General features: G+C 41.8%; 1 protein-coding gene across 1 annotated transcript; it reads left to right on the forward strand.

The window, feature by feature from the left end:
• The first annotated feature begins 826 nt into the window (after positions 1-826).
• On the forward strand, positions 827-18,371 carry LOC148107877 (membrane-spanning 4-domains subfamily A member 12-like). The gene is made up of 6 exons (XM_087855211.1): positions 827-871; positions 3,311-3,454; positions 5,467-5,523; positions 13,322-13,441; positions 17,871-17,991; positions 18,226-18,371. Exons 1-6 carry the CDS (start codon positions 827-829, stop codon positions 18,369-18,371), a joined length of 633 nt encoding a protein of 210 aa, XP_087711337.1.
• Positions 18,372-20,197: the final 1,826 nt, after the last annotated feature.

Genomic DNA, 20,197 nt, shown 5'->3' on the forward strand with positions numbered 1-20,197 from the left:
CAATAAGCCCTTGGAGAAAGCTACTAGGCACAACCTCTGGCAATTTAATCAACCTAAGATGCAAAATACTGCCTGTTGTCCCAAGTTTTTTTAGTACCTAGCCATTTTTCTGGAACATTGTGGAAAATTCTCACTTGATGTACATCCTCTTACACTAGTTTTAACTAAAATAAAGAGGAATTTGTCTTAAAGATGCAGGCAGAGGTGGCTCATACATCGGTCTAAAAAAGCAACCAGAATCGGGGAAGTGAGAACCATCAGAATCTTTAGGTAATACTCTCCCTCCATCTCTTTACTCTAGGGGTTCCTTCACTCTTCTTTCCAAGCCCAGGTTGGGACTATATTCCCTTAGTGCTAAATATAATTTCCTGGGAAGGGAGCTATGATTGGCTCAATTACAGTAAGATGTCCACAACTTATCGAAGCAATTGTGACTAGATTGAGAGATATTCTTGTGAAGACCAAACGTGGCAACCAGGATCCCAAACTTGGGTGACCCTAGGGATTTATGGGAGGAGGTAATTCTTAGAAAAGGTGAAAATAATGGGAGTGGGGCACTTATATCAAAAGATAAACTTCTCAGTCTCATTTAAAGACCATGATGACAACATGAAAGCTGAGAAGTATCTCTTGGTTATTAGGTATGTAACAGAGACTAATATCAATGAGTTGACTCAAATCTTTTTTCAAGGAAAGTAGTAGAAAACCAGAGGCTGCAATATGAAGTGTCTTATCTAAAATATAATAGTTTACCTTTTCTCTGTATTTGTCTACAGAAAAGGAGTCCATTCATTCTCTACAATTTCTATACCATATCTTAATTAAAATGCCAAGAAGTTATACCCTAAGATTGGAGACCAGAGCATTGGGGGTAAGAACTAAGTGCTATTTAGGTTAATAAATGATGAGTGTTGCATCTTCCTAACATAAAAGGGAAGACATTGCCCACATCTACAATGAGCTCCCCAAAGGAAGGAAAGTGGTTAAAGTATTCTGAGGCCGTAGCTAATTGGACACAAATTATGGATCCACAAACCATTTCTGAATAGTTCAAAAGCATCACAGTCTACCCAGGATTTTAACAAATACACTCTGAGATTCATTATGAATCTTGTAAGCAATGAGAAGGTCCATTTTGCCTTTGTTTCTAAACAGTTAGAAACAAGCTTCTAGATCATAAATGGGATGGTCAGGCTCAGGCAATGGACACAAAACCAGAAGGGGCTGGAGATGCTGGGGCTCTGTAGCCACTGGCCATTTCATAACATTAGGCTTAAAACACGCTCCCCTTATATTTAGGTCTGAGGTCATATTCCATATCGATGTTCTCCCTCTCACCTCTCCTCAACCTTAGAATGCTGTACCCTTTCGTATTCACCACTAATATTTGTGGGGGCTTGAAGCACACTTCAGTATAAGCCAGCAAAATTAAACTTGTCCTTGGAAAATTTCCAATATAACAAATCTATGATTACCTCCATCTGGCTGGGAGCTATTTGGCCCACTGCTAGAATGCAAGGCACGACCTGATGCAGCAGAGCCTCACGTAGAGCAGGGGCAGGACACCGGGCTTTCTCTACCTCATCCCCCATCGCCATGGGGTTTACAGCTGGATTGCTTGTTCCTTGTCTCTTTATCTGGCCTGCACGGCAGTCATGGCAATGTGTGTGAGAAGGGGTAGGCCTGTCACTGGCCATCGCTGGCCTACCAGTGAGATCCACCACCTCAAAGAGGATGAAGGGTTCAGGATCTTCTACTGAGTTCCTCCTACGAAATCCTCCTGAGTCCTCCACTGAACTCAGAGTAAGTCAGTGGATTCATGGCCCAGAAAGGGCTTGATTCTGAAGAGTGTGACAATAGTGGGCAAGTCCTTTGATCCCATCCCAATGGCCATCAAAAATGTGCCAGATCAAGGCATGAGTAACCAATAAATGCATGCTTTTGTGTTGTCTCAGTGTAAACTTTAAGGGAGAGGAAACTCATCACCCAATAGCCACTTCTTGACTTTCTGTGACAATTAATTTTATGTGTCAACTTACTTGGGCCATAGGGTGCCCAGATCATTGGTCACATTATTTGGGGTGTTTTTGTGAATACGTCTTTATTTTATTTATTTATTTATTTATTTATTTATTTATTTATTTATTTATTTATTTTTATTGACATGCAGTTGACACACAATGCTACATTAGTCTCAAGTGTACAACATGGTGACTGGACAAGTCTAGACCTTATGCTATTCTCACTGCAAATGGAGCTACCACCTGTCACCCTGCAACACTATTATAATACCACTGACTATATTCCTTATGCTGTACCTTTTATTCCTGTGACTTATTCATCCATAACTGGAAGCCTGTGTCTCCCACTCCCTTTGGTCCATTTTGCCCATTTCCCCACCCACTCCTGTGAAGGTGTTTTTAGAGGAGGTTAACATTTAAATCAGTGAACTTTGAGTAAGGCAGATTGCCTTCCATAATGTGGATGTGCCTCATCCAATCAGGTGAAGGCCTGGCTAGAACAAAAGACTAACCTTCACCCTGCCTGCTTCGGCAGTTGCAGGCACCCTTGTCACTGGTGTGTGACCATGGCTCTACTCCATCTGGAGAATAAGGCCCAACTCCACACCAAGCCCCCGAGAAGACTTCACATAAGAATTATGAAAAGTCAGGGGTCATTGGAGAGTCTTCCTTCATGTTTTTTTTTTTTGAACAAAGCCTAGGGCTCTGGTCCAGAGTGTAGTTACAAAAGTCAGCACAGAGAATGAGAGTGGGCAGAGCAAAAGGAAACCGAAGCTCAAGTCTCAGACAAGAGAGGATGAAGAATGAAGGCAAGATCCAAAAGTACCCTTTTGGGTTGGTGGTAGAGAACGAGAACTTGCCTGCCAGCCAGAGTTGATCTCACAGCTCCAACGGTACAAAGGAGAGGGATGTCGAGGCAGAGCCTGAGTGATCCTCAAGGCCAATAGCCCTGTCTTTGGGTCACGTGTCCTCCTGAACCAAACAGACAAATAGGCCCCTGCTTTTTATTTAAGCAGAGCCAACTAGAAAATTAGATATTAAATATCTCTGAAGACGTCTATGAAACAAAAGCACATATTCCCTATTTAAATAAACATGGAGACCTCACCATCCATTTGTGGCTGTCCTTTCTTTATCCATCTTGGTCCTTCCCCGACACGTAGTTCTTTCATCACTGCTTGAGAAATACCAGGATAAGCTGGGTATTGCCATGACATTTCAGTCACCATACTGTAATCATCCGTGATAGATTTTACTTGAGTAATAATGATGACTCTCTCTTCTCACAGGCTGTGCAAATCATGAACGGCCTGCTTTACTATGCGTTGGGGTTTCTCTGTTACGCATTATTTCTCGAAGAAGAGGACAGAAAAAATACTGGTTCTATCCCTGTCATTGTTACACTAATTTACGTATTTTGGTCATCGCCATTTGTGAGTAAACCATGGTGCTACCGATTTTAATTTATATTGTTTTCTAATTTGTCCAGTAAATTACTCAAGAGATCAAGCAATGGGTAAAAACCCAGCGGCTGACTCCATAGAGCTCATTTTACTATGGAAACAGCCTTAACAAAATGGTGGGGGTGGAGAGTATATACGTAGGAAGAGTCTGTTTATGTTTGTTGCATGTTTTGATGGGTTCCTTGAGGAGGTAAGGTGTGCATCCAGAAGAGATTTTGAGAGAGTATGCTTGAAGAGCAACAAAGAGAGTGGCTCTCCAGATAACTACAAGGGTTTTTTTGGTTTGGTTTGGTTTTTTGTTGTTGTTGTTGTTTTTTTTTTCGGAGTGAAAATCCAGAGGCCTGACTGAACTTAAAGTCTGGGGCTTTAGTAGTGATTTTTAGAGAGGCTACATAAAGAAAAAAGAAAAGACATGAGAGGGCAAACAGGAATTTGGGGAAATGAAACCAAGATTTCTAAAGTGGGTATTTCAAGTAAGGACACTGTAATAATTCCATAGTCATCGTTGCTGAGGTGCCCAATAGGGACATGCCCAATTATAAGGCACTACACTCAGGGAAGCCCAAAGCCATGGCTCTCCACAAGTTATTATTTGCTCACAGTTACATCCAATCCAGAAGCAAATTATCCATCAGGGGTCACTATATGTATTAGCAACGTGACCTAGTGACACAACTGATACTGCAATTGTATCAAGTGACCAACTGAACAGAGCTAGAAAGTTAACCCAAAGCCAAATTTCCCCTTGGAGGAGAAAGAGTTTTATTAGTTCCTTACCCACCCTTTTGCACTCCTCAACCAAAAACAGGGCTTCAAGGGAGAGAAGATATGAATAACTTTTTGTGAAAGGGTTCTGACACATAGTAATAAGGGCTCTGGATGGGAGACATTTCCTTAGAAGCTTTCCTAAATCATGAGTCCTCAAGTTGAGGGCATTTACCAATTCTGGAAAGAATTGTATGTCATAAAGAGAAATGCTTTAAGCTGAAAGAGTACAATGAATCACCCATTACGAGGCACCGAGAAAGGATCCTAAGTCCACGATCTAGAAAAGAGGCTAACAGCAGAAATTAGCCACAAATAATAATTATTCAATTTCATACTAGTGTGTATCGGGCACCTTCCGAAAGCGCTTCAGGTCTGCTTTATACATTGCCGCGGCAACTCCATGATCGCTCTTATTGATCCCCATTTTACAAATTAGGAAACTGAGACTTAGAAAATGTATGTAACTTCTACCAAGTGACCCAGAAGTGAAGCGCCAGGCTAAGGTGCCTCTGCTTCCATGACAGGAACTCATTTTCCTGGACTGCGAGATTCCCAGCCCCCTTCAGATGAGTCATCTCTGTTAGTGCCACGGGCAGACTGAAGGCAGGTATAAGGTCTACCATCGGGGCAAATAATTAAATTCTTGTTATATCAGAAACAACAATTCTTTCAACTGCTGCCAGGAAGGGGATGTTCGCGTTCAGGACATGACGTTTGTGGAAGACAACCTGTCACTCTTCAGAGCAAATGCTTTCTGAAACTATTTCCTATTGATGAAATCTTCCTTCTACATTGTTAGTGGGGAAAGTTCTGGCAAGTGAGAGCCGCGCCCCACTGGCCAGTAGGGATTACTGATCTAAGCAGTAGTTTATATCATGAGCTTAATAAATGACAGTCCAAGGAAACGAACTGCCTACTCCTCATGCCTCCTAAAGTCATTGTGAGATCGCGGAGTCCCATCACCAACACAAAAGCTCCTTAACGACCAGAGAGGTTAAAAATGTCTTCTCATCTCTGTGACACCTGTAGCAGAGAAACGGTGACTCCATTTTGTGGAGTGTCTACTTGTGGTCATCACAGAGCAGAAGTAGTTAAAACCTCCTTCCTCTGAGAAGGCACTGTAGATCTCAAGATGTCTCTGGCATTACAAAAGTACTTGTTTAGGGGACTATCAGCAGGCGTGGGTGTTTACAGATGCCTGTTTCTATCCCCAGTTCATCTCCTCGGGATCCACCAGCGTAGGAGCACAGAAGCATCCCACAAAGTACAAGGTATGTTGAAACGGTTTGGAGCAATGCCAAAGATAAAGAGATTACCCAGCATAAACTGAAGAGAAGAAAATATTACTTCTGAAGCAGTTTTGGGGGGGCTTAAAACTTTTCCAAATGTTTGGATAGGAAAGAAGTCATTTAATTTTTGCAAGGATGCACTCCAATGCACGTTTAAGTGTGGGTATTGTGGAGGGTACAGTGTGAAAACAAGGTTTATAAGGTGTCAGATGTGAGGATTTTGATGGAATAAATCATTTCAAGCTATCTAAAGGGGTTTATATAACCAAACAAAACTAACCTGGGGTCAAACCTGAGAAGGAAGGAAAAGCAGGTGGGCAAGCTTAGGATATCAGTGTTTCATTAGGGATAAGGGCATAAGACAAAATAATGTGTGAAAAGAGAATTGCCTTCAGCAAACCCAGACTACAGATCGGGTATTATTAAAATAGAGCTGACGAAGGAGTCACGTTTTCCTTTAGAACTTCTCCCATGGTGGTTAGGATCACAGTTCTAGAGGCCCATTGCCTGAATTCAAATTCTGACTACCCTACCACTGACTGTGTGAACTCGGGCAAGTGACTTTTTGCTCTGTGCTTCTGAAAAACAAGTGGCTCCTCCCCACCCCACCCCCACCTCGAAGGATTGTGGGGAGGATTAAATGAGCAAATAAGCAGCAGCCCCCCGACACACAGTGAGCACTCCATAAGTGTTAGCTCTGCTAGCCAAAAGACGGTTCTTTCAGGGACTCAGGGACTGGGAAAAGAAGAAACTGAAGAAATGTTGTTTCATAATTCAGTGAAAGGTCTGCCTACTTTCCCCCCACCTCCCAAAAGGATGGACTCAAGGAGACGCAAGAGGCTCTTTTGCTCAGCAGCAGCTTGGTGGCCATAACTATAGGCATTAAGTTTTTATACCCTTTTTTTTTTAACGTCTACCACTGTTAACATCGGTTTTTATCCTACGCCTTTCCTAAGCTTTTCGATGTACTTCCAGGGTGTACATGTGACCCAGATGTTACCCGGGGATATAAGTACAGTTGACCTCAGAGCCCATGAAGTGCCCTTGGGATTTTGCAAATCCCTGGAACTAGCACTCTCAGGCTTTGGTTTCCGTATTTGTGCGTACTGCCCCAGTTTTTCTCCACGACATCAAAACAAACAAAACAAGTGTGAACAAAATTGGCCACTTGCTTGGTTTTCCCAAAACCTCACAAAAAATTTTTTGGGTTTGTTTTTGTTTTGTTTTGTTTTTATTGGAGGGATGGTGGGGTAAGCTTATAACTCCAGTTTCTAAGTTCTAGCCATGATCTGGCTCCCCCTGTAATTTGCCCCCCAACCTCTAGCATTGCTCTGTTTTCTGCCCTCCCTTCCCCTCTCCTCACTCCACTTCAGGAAGCAAAAATGAACTCCTCTTCGTGTCTCACATAGAGCAATTCTATTTCCTTCTCTAGAAGCACTTGACTCCTCTATCTCAGGGATACTTGTCCAGGAAATTCCCAAGCTAATGTGGCTTAACTTCACAAGGAGAAATCAAATTATTATTTATCAAGTCATGAAAAAAAATGCTTTTTTGGAAAACCTGTTCCAGTGGCAGCACAACAGTCTGTTATACTTAGTACCAAAATGCACCCCACACACCTCGTATCGGGTGCTCAAATTCCAATAATTCAATCCAAAATATTTTCCGAGTTGCGGGCATGTTCTGGGTGTGGGGGATGTATCAGTGAACACACAGACAAAGATTGATCACCCCCCTGGAGCTTATATCCTAATAGGGGAATAAAGACAATAAACATGACAAGTAAGGAAATAACAGTGTGCTTCACAAGGTGATAACTAGCATGGGGAAAGAAGAAAAGATGAAAGGGGCTGCCACTGGGGGCTGTTGAAGTAAGATGATCCAAGTAGGAATCATTATTAAGTAGGAGGCATTGGAGCTAAGCCTGAGGGAGAAAGTTAGCCATGCAGATAGCAGATGGAACAGCATTCCCAGCACAGGGATCAGCCATTGGAAAAGCCATAGAGTGCAAGCAAGTCTGGTATGTTCTGGCGAGGAGGCCAGTGAGGCCTCAGCTGCATAGCTCAGGGTATAGGGCCCTGATCCTGTAGGGCCTCTTACACAAGCTTTCACCCCGAGGAAAACATGGAGAGACTAGAGTATTCTGAGCAGTGACATGATAAGATTGTGTCTCGAAAGGATCATTCCTACCGAAATTCTCTGACGGCGGTGTGCAAGAGGCACCAGGGTAGAGGCAGGGAGGCTGGTTACAGGGCTCTTGCAATCCGCTGGGGAAAAGAGGACAGTGGTTGGACAGAGTAGATCAAGTGGAGGGGATGATAAACGTGCTTGGCTACTGGATGTATTTGAAGGTGAAGCCAGCAGGATTTCCTGATGGGTGTAGGGTGTGAGAGAAAAAGAGAGGCATCAGGGACTAAAGCAAAGCTTTTGTCTTGAGCAATTGGAAGGATGGAATTGGGAATCTTAGGTATGAAATAATATTTAAGACGATGAGACTTGTCAAGGTCTCCAATGGAGGGCATAGCAAAGAAGAAACAAGAAACAGGACCGAGCCCGAGGGCATTCCAACCTGAAGACTAAGAAGAGGAGAAAATGATATTTTTAGTAGAAAATGTCTTAGTTTAATGTCATTTCCTAAAGAATACAATGTTACTTATATTTTATTCATGTGTATCCTTCCAATTTAAAGCAGAAAAAGAATGTGGGGTATATGTCTTCTGCACGAACATTTTGAAAATTATTTTTAAAAAATGAAATGCAAAACATGGCCCCCTTACTCCGGTCCAGATATTTGAGTTTAACAACTTTTATTTTATGAAAACATACCTATGTATTTTCATTATAATCTGGAAAAAATCTGTAGCCGCTTAGGTAACTATATCTGGAACTGGACTTTTTCCTTTTCTTTTTTTTTTAAATTTTATTTATTTAGATGAGAGAGAGCGAGCACGAGTGAGGGGAGAGGCAGAGGGAGAAGGAGAAGCAGACGCCCTGCTGGGCAGGGAACCCGATGCGGGGCTCAATCCCAGGACCCTGAGATCATGACCTGAGCCGAAGGCAGACACTTAACTGACTGAGCCACCCAGGTACCCCTGCAACTGGGCCTTTTCTTCACAGAAGGTTTTTTTTTAATTAATTCAAATTTTTGATTTGTTATAGATCTATTCAGATTTTCTATTTCTTCTTTTTTTTTTTTAAAGATATTTTATTTATTTATTCGACAGAGATAGAGACAGCCAGCGAGAGAGGGAACACAAGCAGGGGGAGTGGGAGAGGAAGAAGCAGGCTCCCAGCAGAAGAGCCTGATGTGGGGCTCGATCCCAGATCACCGGGATCACGCTCTGAGCCGAAGGCAGACGCTTAACTGCTGTGCCACCCAGGCGCCCCTAGATTTTCTCTTTCTTCTTGAGTCAGTTGCAGTGGTTGACCCGTTGCTAGGAATTTGTCCATTTCTTGTGGGTTATTTAACTTGTTGCCATTAAGCTGTCCATAGTCAACATCGCCCACAGACCTTCCTTTACTTGTTTGATCATTTACTTTAGTTCTCTGGCCGTCTTTATAATGCTCCTTTGAAATCTTTGTCTAATAAAGATTACATCCGGCCACTCTCACAGTTTCTGTTACCTGCTTTTTTTCCTGGTTTATAGGTCAAAGTGTATAGCTGTATATACACTTTTGTTTCTCTGCCTGTCTCATAAACTTTTTGGTGTTGGAAACTAGGCATTTTAAATAATATATTGTTGCAACTTTGGGCACTCATTCTCAACCCTACGGCTTGTTATTGTTTTTTCTTGTTTAAAAGATTTTATTAATTTGCGAGAGAGGGAGAGGGAGCGCGAGCAGGGGGGAGGGGCAGAGGGGAAAGCAGGCTCCTCACTGAGCAGGGAGCCCAATGCAAGGCTCGATCCCAGGCCCCTGAGTTCCTGACCTGAGCAAAAGGCAGGTGCTTGACTGACTGAGCCCCCCCAGGTGTCCCTAGGGCTTGTTATTGTTATTTGATTTTTTTTTTAAGAGCTGGCCGAAATAATGTAGTGAAGTCTCTTTCTCCCCCTCAGTGTTAGATTGCTCCTCAGGGGTGGGTGCAGCTTTAGGTATATCGACAGTCACCCTAGGATACCTACTTCTCCCCCAGATAAAATCTCTGAGCCAACGCTCTGGTGCTAGGATTGGGGGGGAGGGGGGCGCATGGGGACAATGGAGTGCTTCTCTCTGAGTGACATCCCTACTTTATTTTTTTTTTAAGATTTTATTTATTTATTTGACAGATAGAGACAGCCAGCGAGAGAGGGAACACAGCAGGGGGAGTGGGAGAGGAAGAAGCAGGCTCACAGCAGAGGAGCCTGATGTGGGGCTCGATCCCATAAGGCCCGGATCACGCCCTGAGCTGCAGGGAGACGCTTAACCGCTGTGCCACCCAGGTGCCCCTGACATCCCTACTTTAATAGCTGAGAGCTGAGCTGCCCCAGGTTTCTGTTTGCCTCTCATGATGTGGAACCCCTACCCCATAAACAAGGGCAAGTGTGGTCAAGGCCTAGTACTCTCGCTGGCACTGCAACCAAGACCAAGCCCTCATCCCACAAGTGGGGGCTAGGCAAAAGAAGAGAGTCCACTTCTCTTGGCTGCACTCACTGCAACTTAGCCTCAGTTTCAAGTAGCTGAAAGCAGGTTTAGAAATGCTCATTAGATTACCTCCTCCTCCAAGGGAGACAGCACTAGCTAGCTCTCTGAGTGGGATCTGATGGGAAAGGATCCCACACCAACCCACACTGGCCTTGCTCACTGGGAAGGGGGCAAGTGGGCGTGGATCTTGGTTCAGATACCACAGACCCCTACAGTTTTGATGGAGCTTTAGTAGATTTTCTTGAATAAATGTTTCTTCATTTGTCATAGGCCGTAAGGACTGTTTTCAGAGATTTTAAACGTTGGGGTGTTTTTTTAGTAATTTTCACAAGTTTGGCTGAGGAGTTGATCCATGGAGTTCCTCACACTCTCGTGACAAAAGCAGAATGCTTCACAATAATAACGTTGTATATTTAATTCAAATGCTGACTCATATTTGAAATATAAGAAACAGTGCCAAGGATCATAGGGGACAGAAGGGAAAACTGAATGGGAAGTCGTCAGAGAGGGAGACAAACCATGAGAGACTCTCAACTACAGGAAACAAACTCAGAGCTGCTGGAGGGGAGGTGCGTGGGAGATGGAGTAACTGGCGATGGGCATGAAGGAGGGCACGTGATGTGATGAGCACTGTTACATACAACTGATGAATTGTCGAACTCCACCTCTGGAACTAATGATGTACTGTATGTCGGCCAATTGAATTTAAATTTAAAAAATGAAAAAAAATGCTTGATTAGGATATTTTTGGAACATAGATGTCTTTCTAGAGGTGACCCTGGTTCATAAGCCTCTCTGACCTCATAAGTGGTCACAGGGTAAGTGTACAGAAGCATGGTAAGTGTGCGTTCGCTGGAGCATACCGCAACCTGGCTTTGTTCTAAGGAAGAGGCTTTCTAGCCGACACACTCAGCAGTATAGCTCTACCCTTCAAAAAGAGAGAATTGAAATCCTTAGCACAGCGTGCTAGAGTCCTCATAATCCATCCTCCACCCACTTCTCCAGCCACATTTTACCAGCTCCCCTTCATGCCCTGCATTCCAGCCACACCAAAAGCTTCATTTTCCTGAAGACCTCCTTTCCCATGCTTCTGAAATTTCGTATACACTGTTGTCTCTTCCATAATACATTTTCTCAATTTTGTCCACCACTGTGAACTGAATCTGGCTATATCAAGGAAAGATAGGATCTACTGGAAAGAAGCCAGGGTCATAGCATCTAGGAGGTGAAGGACCGAGCTTAGAAAATACATAGGATCTTTGGGGTAAATACCCAGTAGTGCAATTGCTGGATTATAAGGTAGCTCAATTTTTAACTTTTTAAGGGACCTCCACACTGTTTTCCAAAGTGGCTGTACCAACTTGCATTCCCACCAACAGTGTAACAGGGATCCCCTTTCTCCACATCCTCTCCAAGATTTGTTGTTTCCTGCCTTGTCAATTTTTGCCATTCTCACTGGTGTAAGATGGTATCTCAATGTGGTTTTGATTTGAATTTCCCTGATGGCTAATGATTTTGAATATGTTTTCATGTGTCTGTTAGCCATTTGTATGTCTTCATTGGAAAATTGTTCATATCTTCTGCCTATTTTTTTATTTGATTATTTGCTTCTCGTGTATTGAGTTTGAGAAGTTCTCTGCTAAGGGAAATAAGTCAAGCAAAGAAAGACAATTATCATATGGTTTCACTCATTTATGGAACATAAGAAATAGCAGAAAGATTGGTAGGAGAAGGAAGAGAAGAATGAAGAGGGGGTAAACAGAAAGGGGAATGAACCATGAGAGACTGTGGACTCTGGGAAACAAACTGAGGGCTTCAGAGGGGAGGGGGTTGGGGGATGGAATAGGCCAGTGATGGGTATTAAGGAGGGCACATTATTGCATGGTGCACTGGGTGTTATACATGAATAATGAATCATGGAACACTACATTAGAAACTAAGGATATACTGTATGGTGACTAACATAACAGAATAAAAAATTATTATAAAAAAAAAAAAGAAAATACATAGGATCTGAGAAAGTTCCAGAGGCCAGAAACAGGAAGCCCAGAGGTACAATAGCTATGTCTTTTAGCAAGGAGAATCTGGCCATGCTGTTACCTTTACTAGACAGCATACCTTCTGTCTAGCACCCAAGGGTCCCACTGCCCCCACTGGATGACATCCCAACTGCAGTTCCAGGAATGAATTCCAGTCTTTTGTTCATCTTTAAGTTACTTGCTCAAGATTCACAACGCTTAGGAGGAGAATTTCATTGGCAATGCCCTGGTTCCGCCTCCTAGAGATCAAAGAAAGGGAGGTAGGTCTTTCCTCTTCTGGCTGTCATAGTAAAGTCTCTTAAACTTCTTTCATAAAGACTAAACCTTGATGTAAGGAGCACTGGGTGTTAAATGCAAATAATGAATCATTGAACATACCTCAAAAACTAATGATGTACTATATGTTGGCTAATTGAATTTAAATTTAAGAAAAAGACTAACCCAATGAGGAGAGCACCTGGATTATGCCCACTTAAGTTCTTTCTTTGGTTGTCCAGCATCAAATCACCTCCTTCTTCCCATTATTAAAAAAAAAAAATCCTCTTTAAAATGTAACTGTCCCTTATGCATACATACAAAACCCATGGAGTCCCTTCTCAAAGGGGCAGTTTCTCTTCACAAGTCATGCAAGGTCCACAGTGCCATTCTAAAGAGAATGGATGCTATCTTGAGGGAAGCTGGGAACTATAGAAAGGTATTAAGCAGTAAGGTCACCTTACTGGGGTAGGAATGACACTGGCAAATCCTGGACCTGAGGCTAATTCATAGCATGACGTTTATGAAATTTTACTAAATGAAACTGTTTGTCATCTTGTCTCCCCCATTTGATTGTGAGATGCTTGCGTAGAAGGCTGAGTTTATCCCCAGCACATTTAGCATGTTGCAGGCGCTGTTTAATTATTTGTTGAATAAATAAACCCCTCATCGGAAAAAAATTTTTTTTATCCTGTTGGGTTCCAGACGAATTTGAGTCAGAGTCCTGATATCAACCACAGTAAGATTCCAGAGAATCAGATAAAAAAATTCCAACTTGAATGTCCTAGAACGGACAACAGACTGATTGCTTCATCAAAACCTGTTTATACTGCCCATGACCAGTTTTCTTTGTTTGTCTTTTGCAGCTTATTTCTAGCCTTGTTATGAACATCTTAGCTGTCTGCTTTTCTGTACTTGGTGCAATAGTGTTAAGTATTGCGTGTTTCACCTATCATGCAGACACCAACGAATACATTTGGACACATGTAAGTACCAAGTTTAATAACAACTGGATCCAAGTTTTAGATACAAATGAAAAAACTATGGTAAATGATGTACGTTGCAGTGGGCAAGGTATGGAAAAGGCAACCAAATTTGACAAGCACCTTTGGCATAGAAATATAAAAACAAACTGTATCTTCTCCAAATTTTTGCCATGGGAATATTTAAAAATCATTTCCAGTCTAACTAAAGAAACACTAGACACATCAGAGAGAGATCGGAGCTATCATTATGTGAAGATAAAGTGATAGGATACCTAGAAAACTCCAAAGATTCAGCTAAAAAACTACTGAAACAAAACAGTTTAGGAAAGTATCTGGCCAAAAGAAAAATGTAGACAATTAATACATTTTTTTAGAAAGGGAGGGGGAGAGAGAGAATCTTAAGCAGACTCCATGCCCAGTGGAAAGCCCAAAGTGGGGCTTGATCTCACGACCCTGAGATCATGACCTGAGCTGAAATCAAGAGTCAGACACTTAACCAACTGAGCCATCCAGGCTTCCAATATATTTTCTTTCTACTAGAAATCACCACTTAGATATTGAAGTAGAAAAAACAATAAATAACCCAATCAAAATAACAAGATAGCTATAAAAATATGAGAACTGTAAAAAGGAACTGAATACGTTGAGAAACTACATTCTTTTTTTTTCTTTAAGATTTTATTTATTTATTTGACAGAGAGAGAGGCAGCGAGAGAGGGAACACAAGCAGGGGGGATGGGAAAGAGAGAAGCAGGCTTCCTGCTGAGAAGGGAGCCCGATGCGGGGCTCGATCCCAGAATGCTGGGATCATGACCTGAGCCGAAGGCAGACACTTAAGAACTGAGCCACCCAGGTGCCCCAAGAAACTACATTCTTGAACGCAAATTCACAATATCATAAAATTGCAAAATTCTGCAAATTAATACATTAATGTGACACAATTCCGTTTAGAATCCCTACAAAGTTTTGGGAGGGGATGCAATAAAACTCCTGTAAAATGTGTATGGATGGAAAAAATATTGTGAGAAAAGTGCCAAGGAAGTCTGGAAGCCACATAATCTGCTGCACCAGATATGAAAATATGTGATTAGGCTATTATAATAAAAATGGTGTAGTATTTATACACTAAAAGGAAAATTGATTGAAGAACAGAGAGTTGAGAAATAAATCCTAGTATAGGCAAAAAATATTATTTTATGGGAGATTACTTTACCAGTCAATATGGAAAAGGTGTGGAGGTTCCTCAAAAAGTTAAAAAAAGAGCTACCCTATGACCCAGCAATTGCACTACTGGGCATTTACCCCAAAGATACAGACGTAGTGAAGAGAAGGGCCATATGCACCCCAATGTTCATAGCAGCAATGTCCACAATAGCCAACTGTGGAAGGAGCCAAGATACCCTTCAACAGATGAATGGATAAAGATGTGGTCCATATATACAATGGAATATTACTCAGCCATCAGAAAGAATGATTACCCAACATTTGCATCGATATGGATGGGACTAGAGGAGATTATGCTAAGTGAAATAAGTCAAGCAGAGAAAGACAATTATTATGTGGTTTCACTCATTTGTGGAACAAGGAATAGCAGGGAGATCGTTAGGAGAAGGAAGGGGGAAGTGAAGGGGGGAAAGCAGAGGGGGAGATGAACCACGAGAGACTATGGACTCCAGGAAACAAACTGAGGGCTTCAGAGGGGAGGGGGGGTGGAGGAGGGGCTAGCCTGGTGATGGGTATGAAACACTGGTTGTTATACGCAAACAATGAGTCATGGAACACATCAAAAACTAATGATGTACTGTATGGTGACTAACGTATCATAATAAAAAAAAAGAAGGAAGGAAATCAAAATATATATATATATATGTATACATATGCATATATATGGAAAAGGCAAAATTTAATAAAGTAAATTTAAATCAGTGAGCTCTCCATTTCAAAGAAAATAGTAATGGGCTCTACCTGCCCAATGGGCAAAAAGAAATCACAGATTAAATGAATGACTGTAATAAATAAATAAGCATAAAAACCACTGGAAAATGACATAAAGTATAGAATTAGTACATCAGTTACAACAGCAAAAAAAGAAAACCAAGAGGGGTGCCTGGGTGGCTCAATCTGTTAAGCGTCTGCCTTTGCTTGGCTGGGGTCGTGATCCGAGGGTCCTGGGCTCCCTGCCCAGCGGGGAGTCTGCTTCTCCTTCTCGCTCTGCCCCTCTCCGCCCTTTGTGTTCTCTCACTTGCTCGCTTGCTCTCAAATAAGTAAATATATTCTTTTAAAAAAATTAATAAATAAAAAAGAAAACCAAAAACTAAAAAGGAAAAAGAAACACAATTCATGTCATGAATATTTACATCTTCAATATGCTACAGACTGAGATAAGAATAGTCTAAAGAAAGGGACCACCGTGAGGGCGGGGCCACCTCCTCGGCAGGCCCTGAGGACAGAGCATGGCACCGCACAGATTATTCTCAAGCCTTAAAAGCTAAGCAATCGCCCTGTTGGGTTTGGGTCTTGCTTGTGGCCCTTGACCCCTTTTTTCCTCTTTTATAGCTCCCTTTTGGAATGGGAATATCTACCCTATACCTGTCCCACCGGTTATGTCTTAGAAGCAGATAACTCGTTTCTGGGTTTCACAGGTCCACAGCTAGAGAAGAATTTTACCCTGAAATGAACAATACTATGAGTCTCATCCATAACTAATGAAGATAATTTAGATGAGACTTGGGGCTTTCTGATCTGATGACATTCAGGTCATCGGAGTTGATGTCGAAATGGGTCAAAACTTCTGGAGATATTGGGATCAGGTGAATTATTTTGTCCATGGGAGGGACAGGAACTTAGAGGCAAGGCAGAGACAGATTGTCATGGGTTGAATTGCATCCCCCAAAAAGATATGTCCTAACCCACAGTACCTCAGAAAATGATATTATTTGAGAACAGGGTCTTTGCAGATGTAATTCGTTCAGATGACGTCATACAAGAGTAGAGTGGGCCATTGATCCAATATAACTAGTGTGCTTATAAGAAGAAAGAAATGTGGACACAGACATGGAAGGAAGCTGGCCATATAAACTTGGCAGAAGGGGCTGTATTTATGCTGCTACAAGCCAAGAACACTTGAAGTTCCCAGAAGCCAAAAGAGGCAAGGAAGAGTCCTCCCCTAAAGACTTTGGAAGGAGAATTCTCTTGCCAACGCCAATGCATTCTTTCTGGACTCTTACCCCCCAGAACTGTGAGACAATACATTTCAGTCATGTTGAGCCACACAGATGTGATGCTTTATTTTTTTTAATAATAATTATGTTATGTTAGTCACCATACAGTATATCCCTAGTTTTTGATGTAGTGTTCCATGATTCATGTTTGCATATAACACCCAGTGCTCCATGCAATATGTGCCCTCCTTAATACCCATCACCAGCCTATCCCGATCCTCCCTCCCTCCCCTCTGAAGCCCTCAGTTTGTTTCCCAGAGTCCACAGTCTCTCGTGGATGTGATACATTATTACAGCAGCCCTGGGAAACTAGTATAGAAGCCAGTAAATAGCCACCCACTTTTCTCCTTTCATGTTCCGAACCAACTGAGATAAGATACGAGAGTCAAGCAGATGTAGGAGAAACTATCGGTTTCATTGTAATTATTATAGTTGGAGAACAAGTTTTAAATCTTTGACCAAATGAGCCTGCTTCCATGAATTAAACTTATCTACCTAGTTACAAATAAATGATAAGGTCTCCCTGTGCTGGGACCAGATAATTCTCAGAATTTGGGGTCATAAAGACAAATGATTCTGAAGAAAGAACCCAGGAAGGTGAAATCACCAATTAGATAAATCTCGGCTTCTCCAATGGGGAATTCTAAGGAAGGAGCATTGAGACACACCAGAAGCCACTCTTCAAGCAGAAACTTCTACTTCAGGCCAAGGTAGAAATGTGGGAAGGGAGGGAGAATGGCTCCACCTCATACATGTAATAATGCTTACGACACAGGGGTCAAAAGAAACTAGAACACGCAAATTATATGGGCACTAAATGGAAAAGCATAAAACACAAATCATGCAGTCAGTCTTACCAAAAGATAAAGTATAAAGATGGGCATTCAGTGCCAAACCCTGAAGAACTCCACCCAGCCCGTGGTACTAGGGTAAGCTCTCTGCTTTTCAGTCCTGTCATGTGTAGAAGAGAAATAAAAGCCCCCAACTTGTCGGGTTGTTGCTAAAAGTAGTACTTAACAGAATACAAGGTACATATATAAGTACTTGATAAATTTAAAACATATTTTGTTCTTATGAAAAATACATAATCATGGTCGTGTGAGACTGCCATGGTGAATGGTATTTATTCCCTCTTACTAAGTATTGTTCTTGTATAATTTTTAAATGGTGAATCAATATGGGAAATGTTTCTTTTCTTTTTAACTCAGTTGGCTGGCAGTATGCTTTTACAATATTTGCTCTTCACCACCATCACGGAAATAATCTGTGCATGCCTAACTATCAGATGGATTGCAGTAGCATTGAGTCATCCAGAGTACAGTGAAACGAGTGAGTAATTTTGCTTCTGGTTGGCTGATCAGGATAAAAAACTTCTGTTAAGGACTGTCTCTACAGGGAAACGATCAAAATCCTAGAGGAGGGGCGCCTGGGTGGCACAGCGGTTAGGCGTCTGCCTTCGGCTCAGGGCGTGATCCCGGCGTTCCGGTTATAATTTTTCCTGTTCCCATCCACCCTGCTCTATCTCCACAGTAGCCTTTAAATGAAATAACCTTGCAACCACAGTACCTGTGAGAAACACCAACCTCACAACCACAAGAGGAGGAAACCTGAGATTGGAGTTCCCCAAAAAAGCCCCATTCCCAGAGCATCGTTATCGATTTGTCTGGCAGCTCCCTGGAGATGCCCACCGGCAAGGCCCTCCTTATTGACCTCCAAGCTCAGTAACTGAAAAGTTTTTCTGAGATGTTTGTCAGAACAATCGGTGGCATTTACCATTGCCTTTGTCTAAAGCAGTGATAACAGTTGGGGAAAACAAGAGGCTTACCAGAAAACTTAATAGAAAAAACTGAAGAGTAAGATGTCCACTGGGGACCCTGAAACTATGGCAGTACCTGGAAATAAAGAAGACCATGTGCATATGCAGAGATGTGTGTCTGCCAAGGAAAGCCCTGTCAGTACTCCAATCTCCCACCTCTGGCTGAGCCGAAGCTGTCCGCAAGCTGTAAGTGGTAGCTACGCCAGAGTGGCAACCGGTCTTCCGAGGCTTTAAACACACACACACACATACACACACACACACACACACACGCAGAGCTTCTCAACAAAAACTGAGAAGTTTCTTGGTTCAAAACAGTTAAGGAAATCTATGTCCAATCATTTAACGACCACTAAGCTAACAGAGCAGAGACGTCCGTGCTCACACAGGACAAACATGAATACTCTACACAGTTCGTTCAGGAAAGCCACCCAACAGAGTAACAAAAACAACAACAAAAAGCAACCTCTGGGAGGATCTGATTTCCAACATTGCAACATCATATTATATTAAATAAGCAGAATAGTGAGATATGCAAAGAAACAGAAAAATGTGACCTAAACGCTGGGGGAGGGGGGGAAGCAATAAAAGTGGTATCGAAGGAAGCCTAGATATTGAACTTACTGGGGGGGGACTTTATTTTTTTTTTAAGATTTTATTTATTTATTTGACAGAGAGAGACAGCCAGCGAGAGAGGGAACACAAGCAGGGGGAGTGGGAGAGGAAGAAGCAGACTCCTAGCGGAGGAGCCTGATGTGGGGCTCGATCCCAGAACGCCGGGATCACGCCCTGAGCCGAAGGCAGACGCTTAACCACTGCACCACCCAGGCGCCCCGGGGCGGCGGGGTGGGGGGGGACTTTAAATCAGCTACTGTAAGTATGCTCAAAGAACTGAAGAAACCATGCCTAAAAAAATCTAAAGGAAAATATGGGAACAATGTTTCATGAGAAAGAATATCAATAAAGACATAGAAACTATTAAAAAGAATCAAGTAGAAATTCCAAAGCAGAAAAACACATAATAACTAAAATGAAAATATCACTCAAGGTCTCAACAGAATATTTGATCTGATAGAAGAAATGATCCACAAACTTAAAGATAGGTTAATTGAAATTATCTTCTCTGTGGAACAAAATGATAACAAGTGAAGAAAAATGAACAGAGCTTCAGACCCTTTTGAACACCATCAGTCATACCAAAATGTGCAGAATGGAAGTCACATAAGGGGAAGAGGTAGAGAAAGAGAAAGCTACACAAAAAAAATTTGAAAATATATTGGATAAAAACTTCAAAAATTTGATGAAAAACATTCCTCTACACATCCAAAAAGGATAAACTAAAAAAGATCCAAACCTAGACACATCACTAACAAAATGCCAAAAGGCAAAGACCAAGAAAAAATCTTGAAATCAGCCAAAGACAAGGAATTCATCCTGAAAAGGGAATCTTCAATAAAATTCCTCATCAGAAACCATAAAGGCCAGAAGACAGCAAGTGGGTTGACATCTTCAGAGCACTGAAAGTAAAATACCATCAACCAAGAATTATATGTAATATAATAACAATATTAATAATAAAATAATATTGATAATAAATTAAAAATAACTCAAAATAATAAAAAATAAAAATTGAATTAAAGTGGTATAAAAGAAAAATAATTAAATAAAATGGCATGAAAGAACACATTCATGTAACATAAAAGCGAGCAGTAATGGACA

This window comes from Ursus americanus, chromosome 24, assembly GCF_024610735.1.
Source record: "Ursus americanus isolate L20-20 chromosome 24, mUrsAme1.1.p, whole genome shotgun sequence".
NCBI lineage: Eukaryota > Metazoa > Chordata > Mammalia > Carnivora > Ursidae > Ursus > Ursus americanus.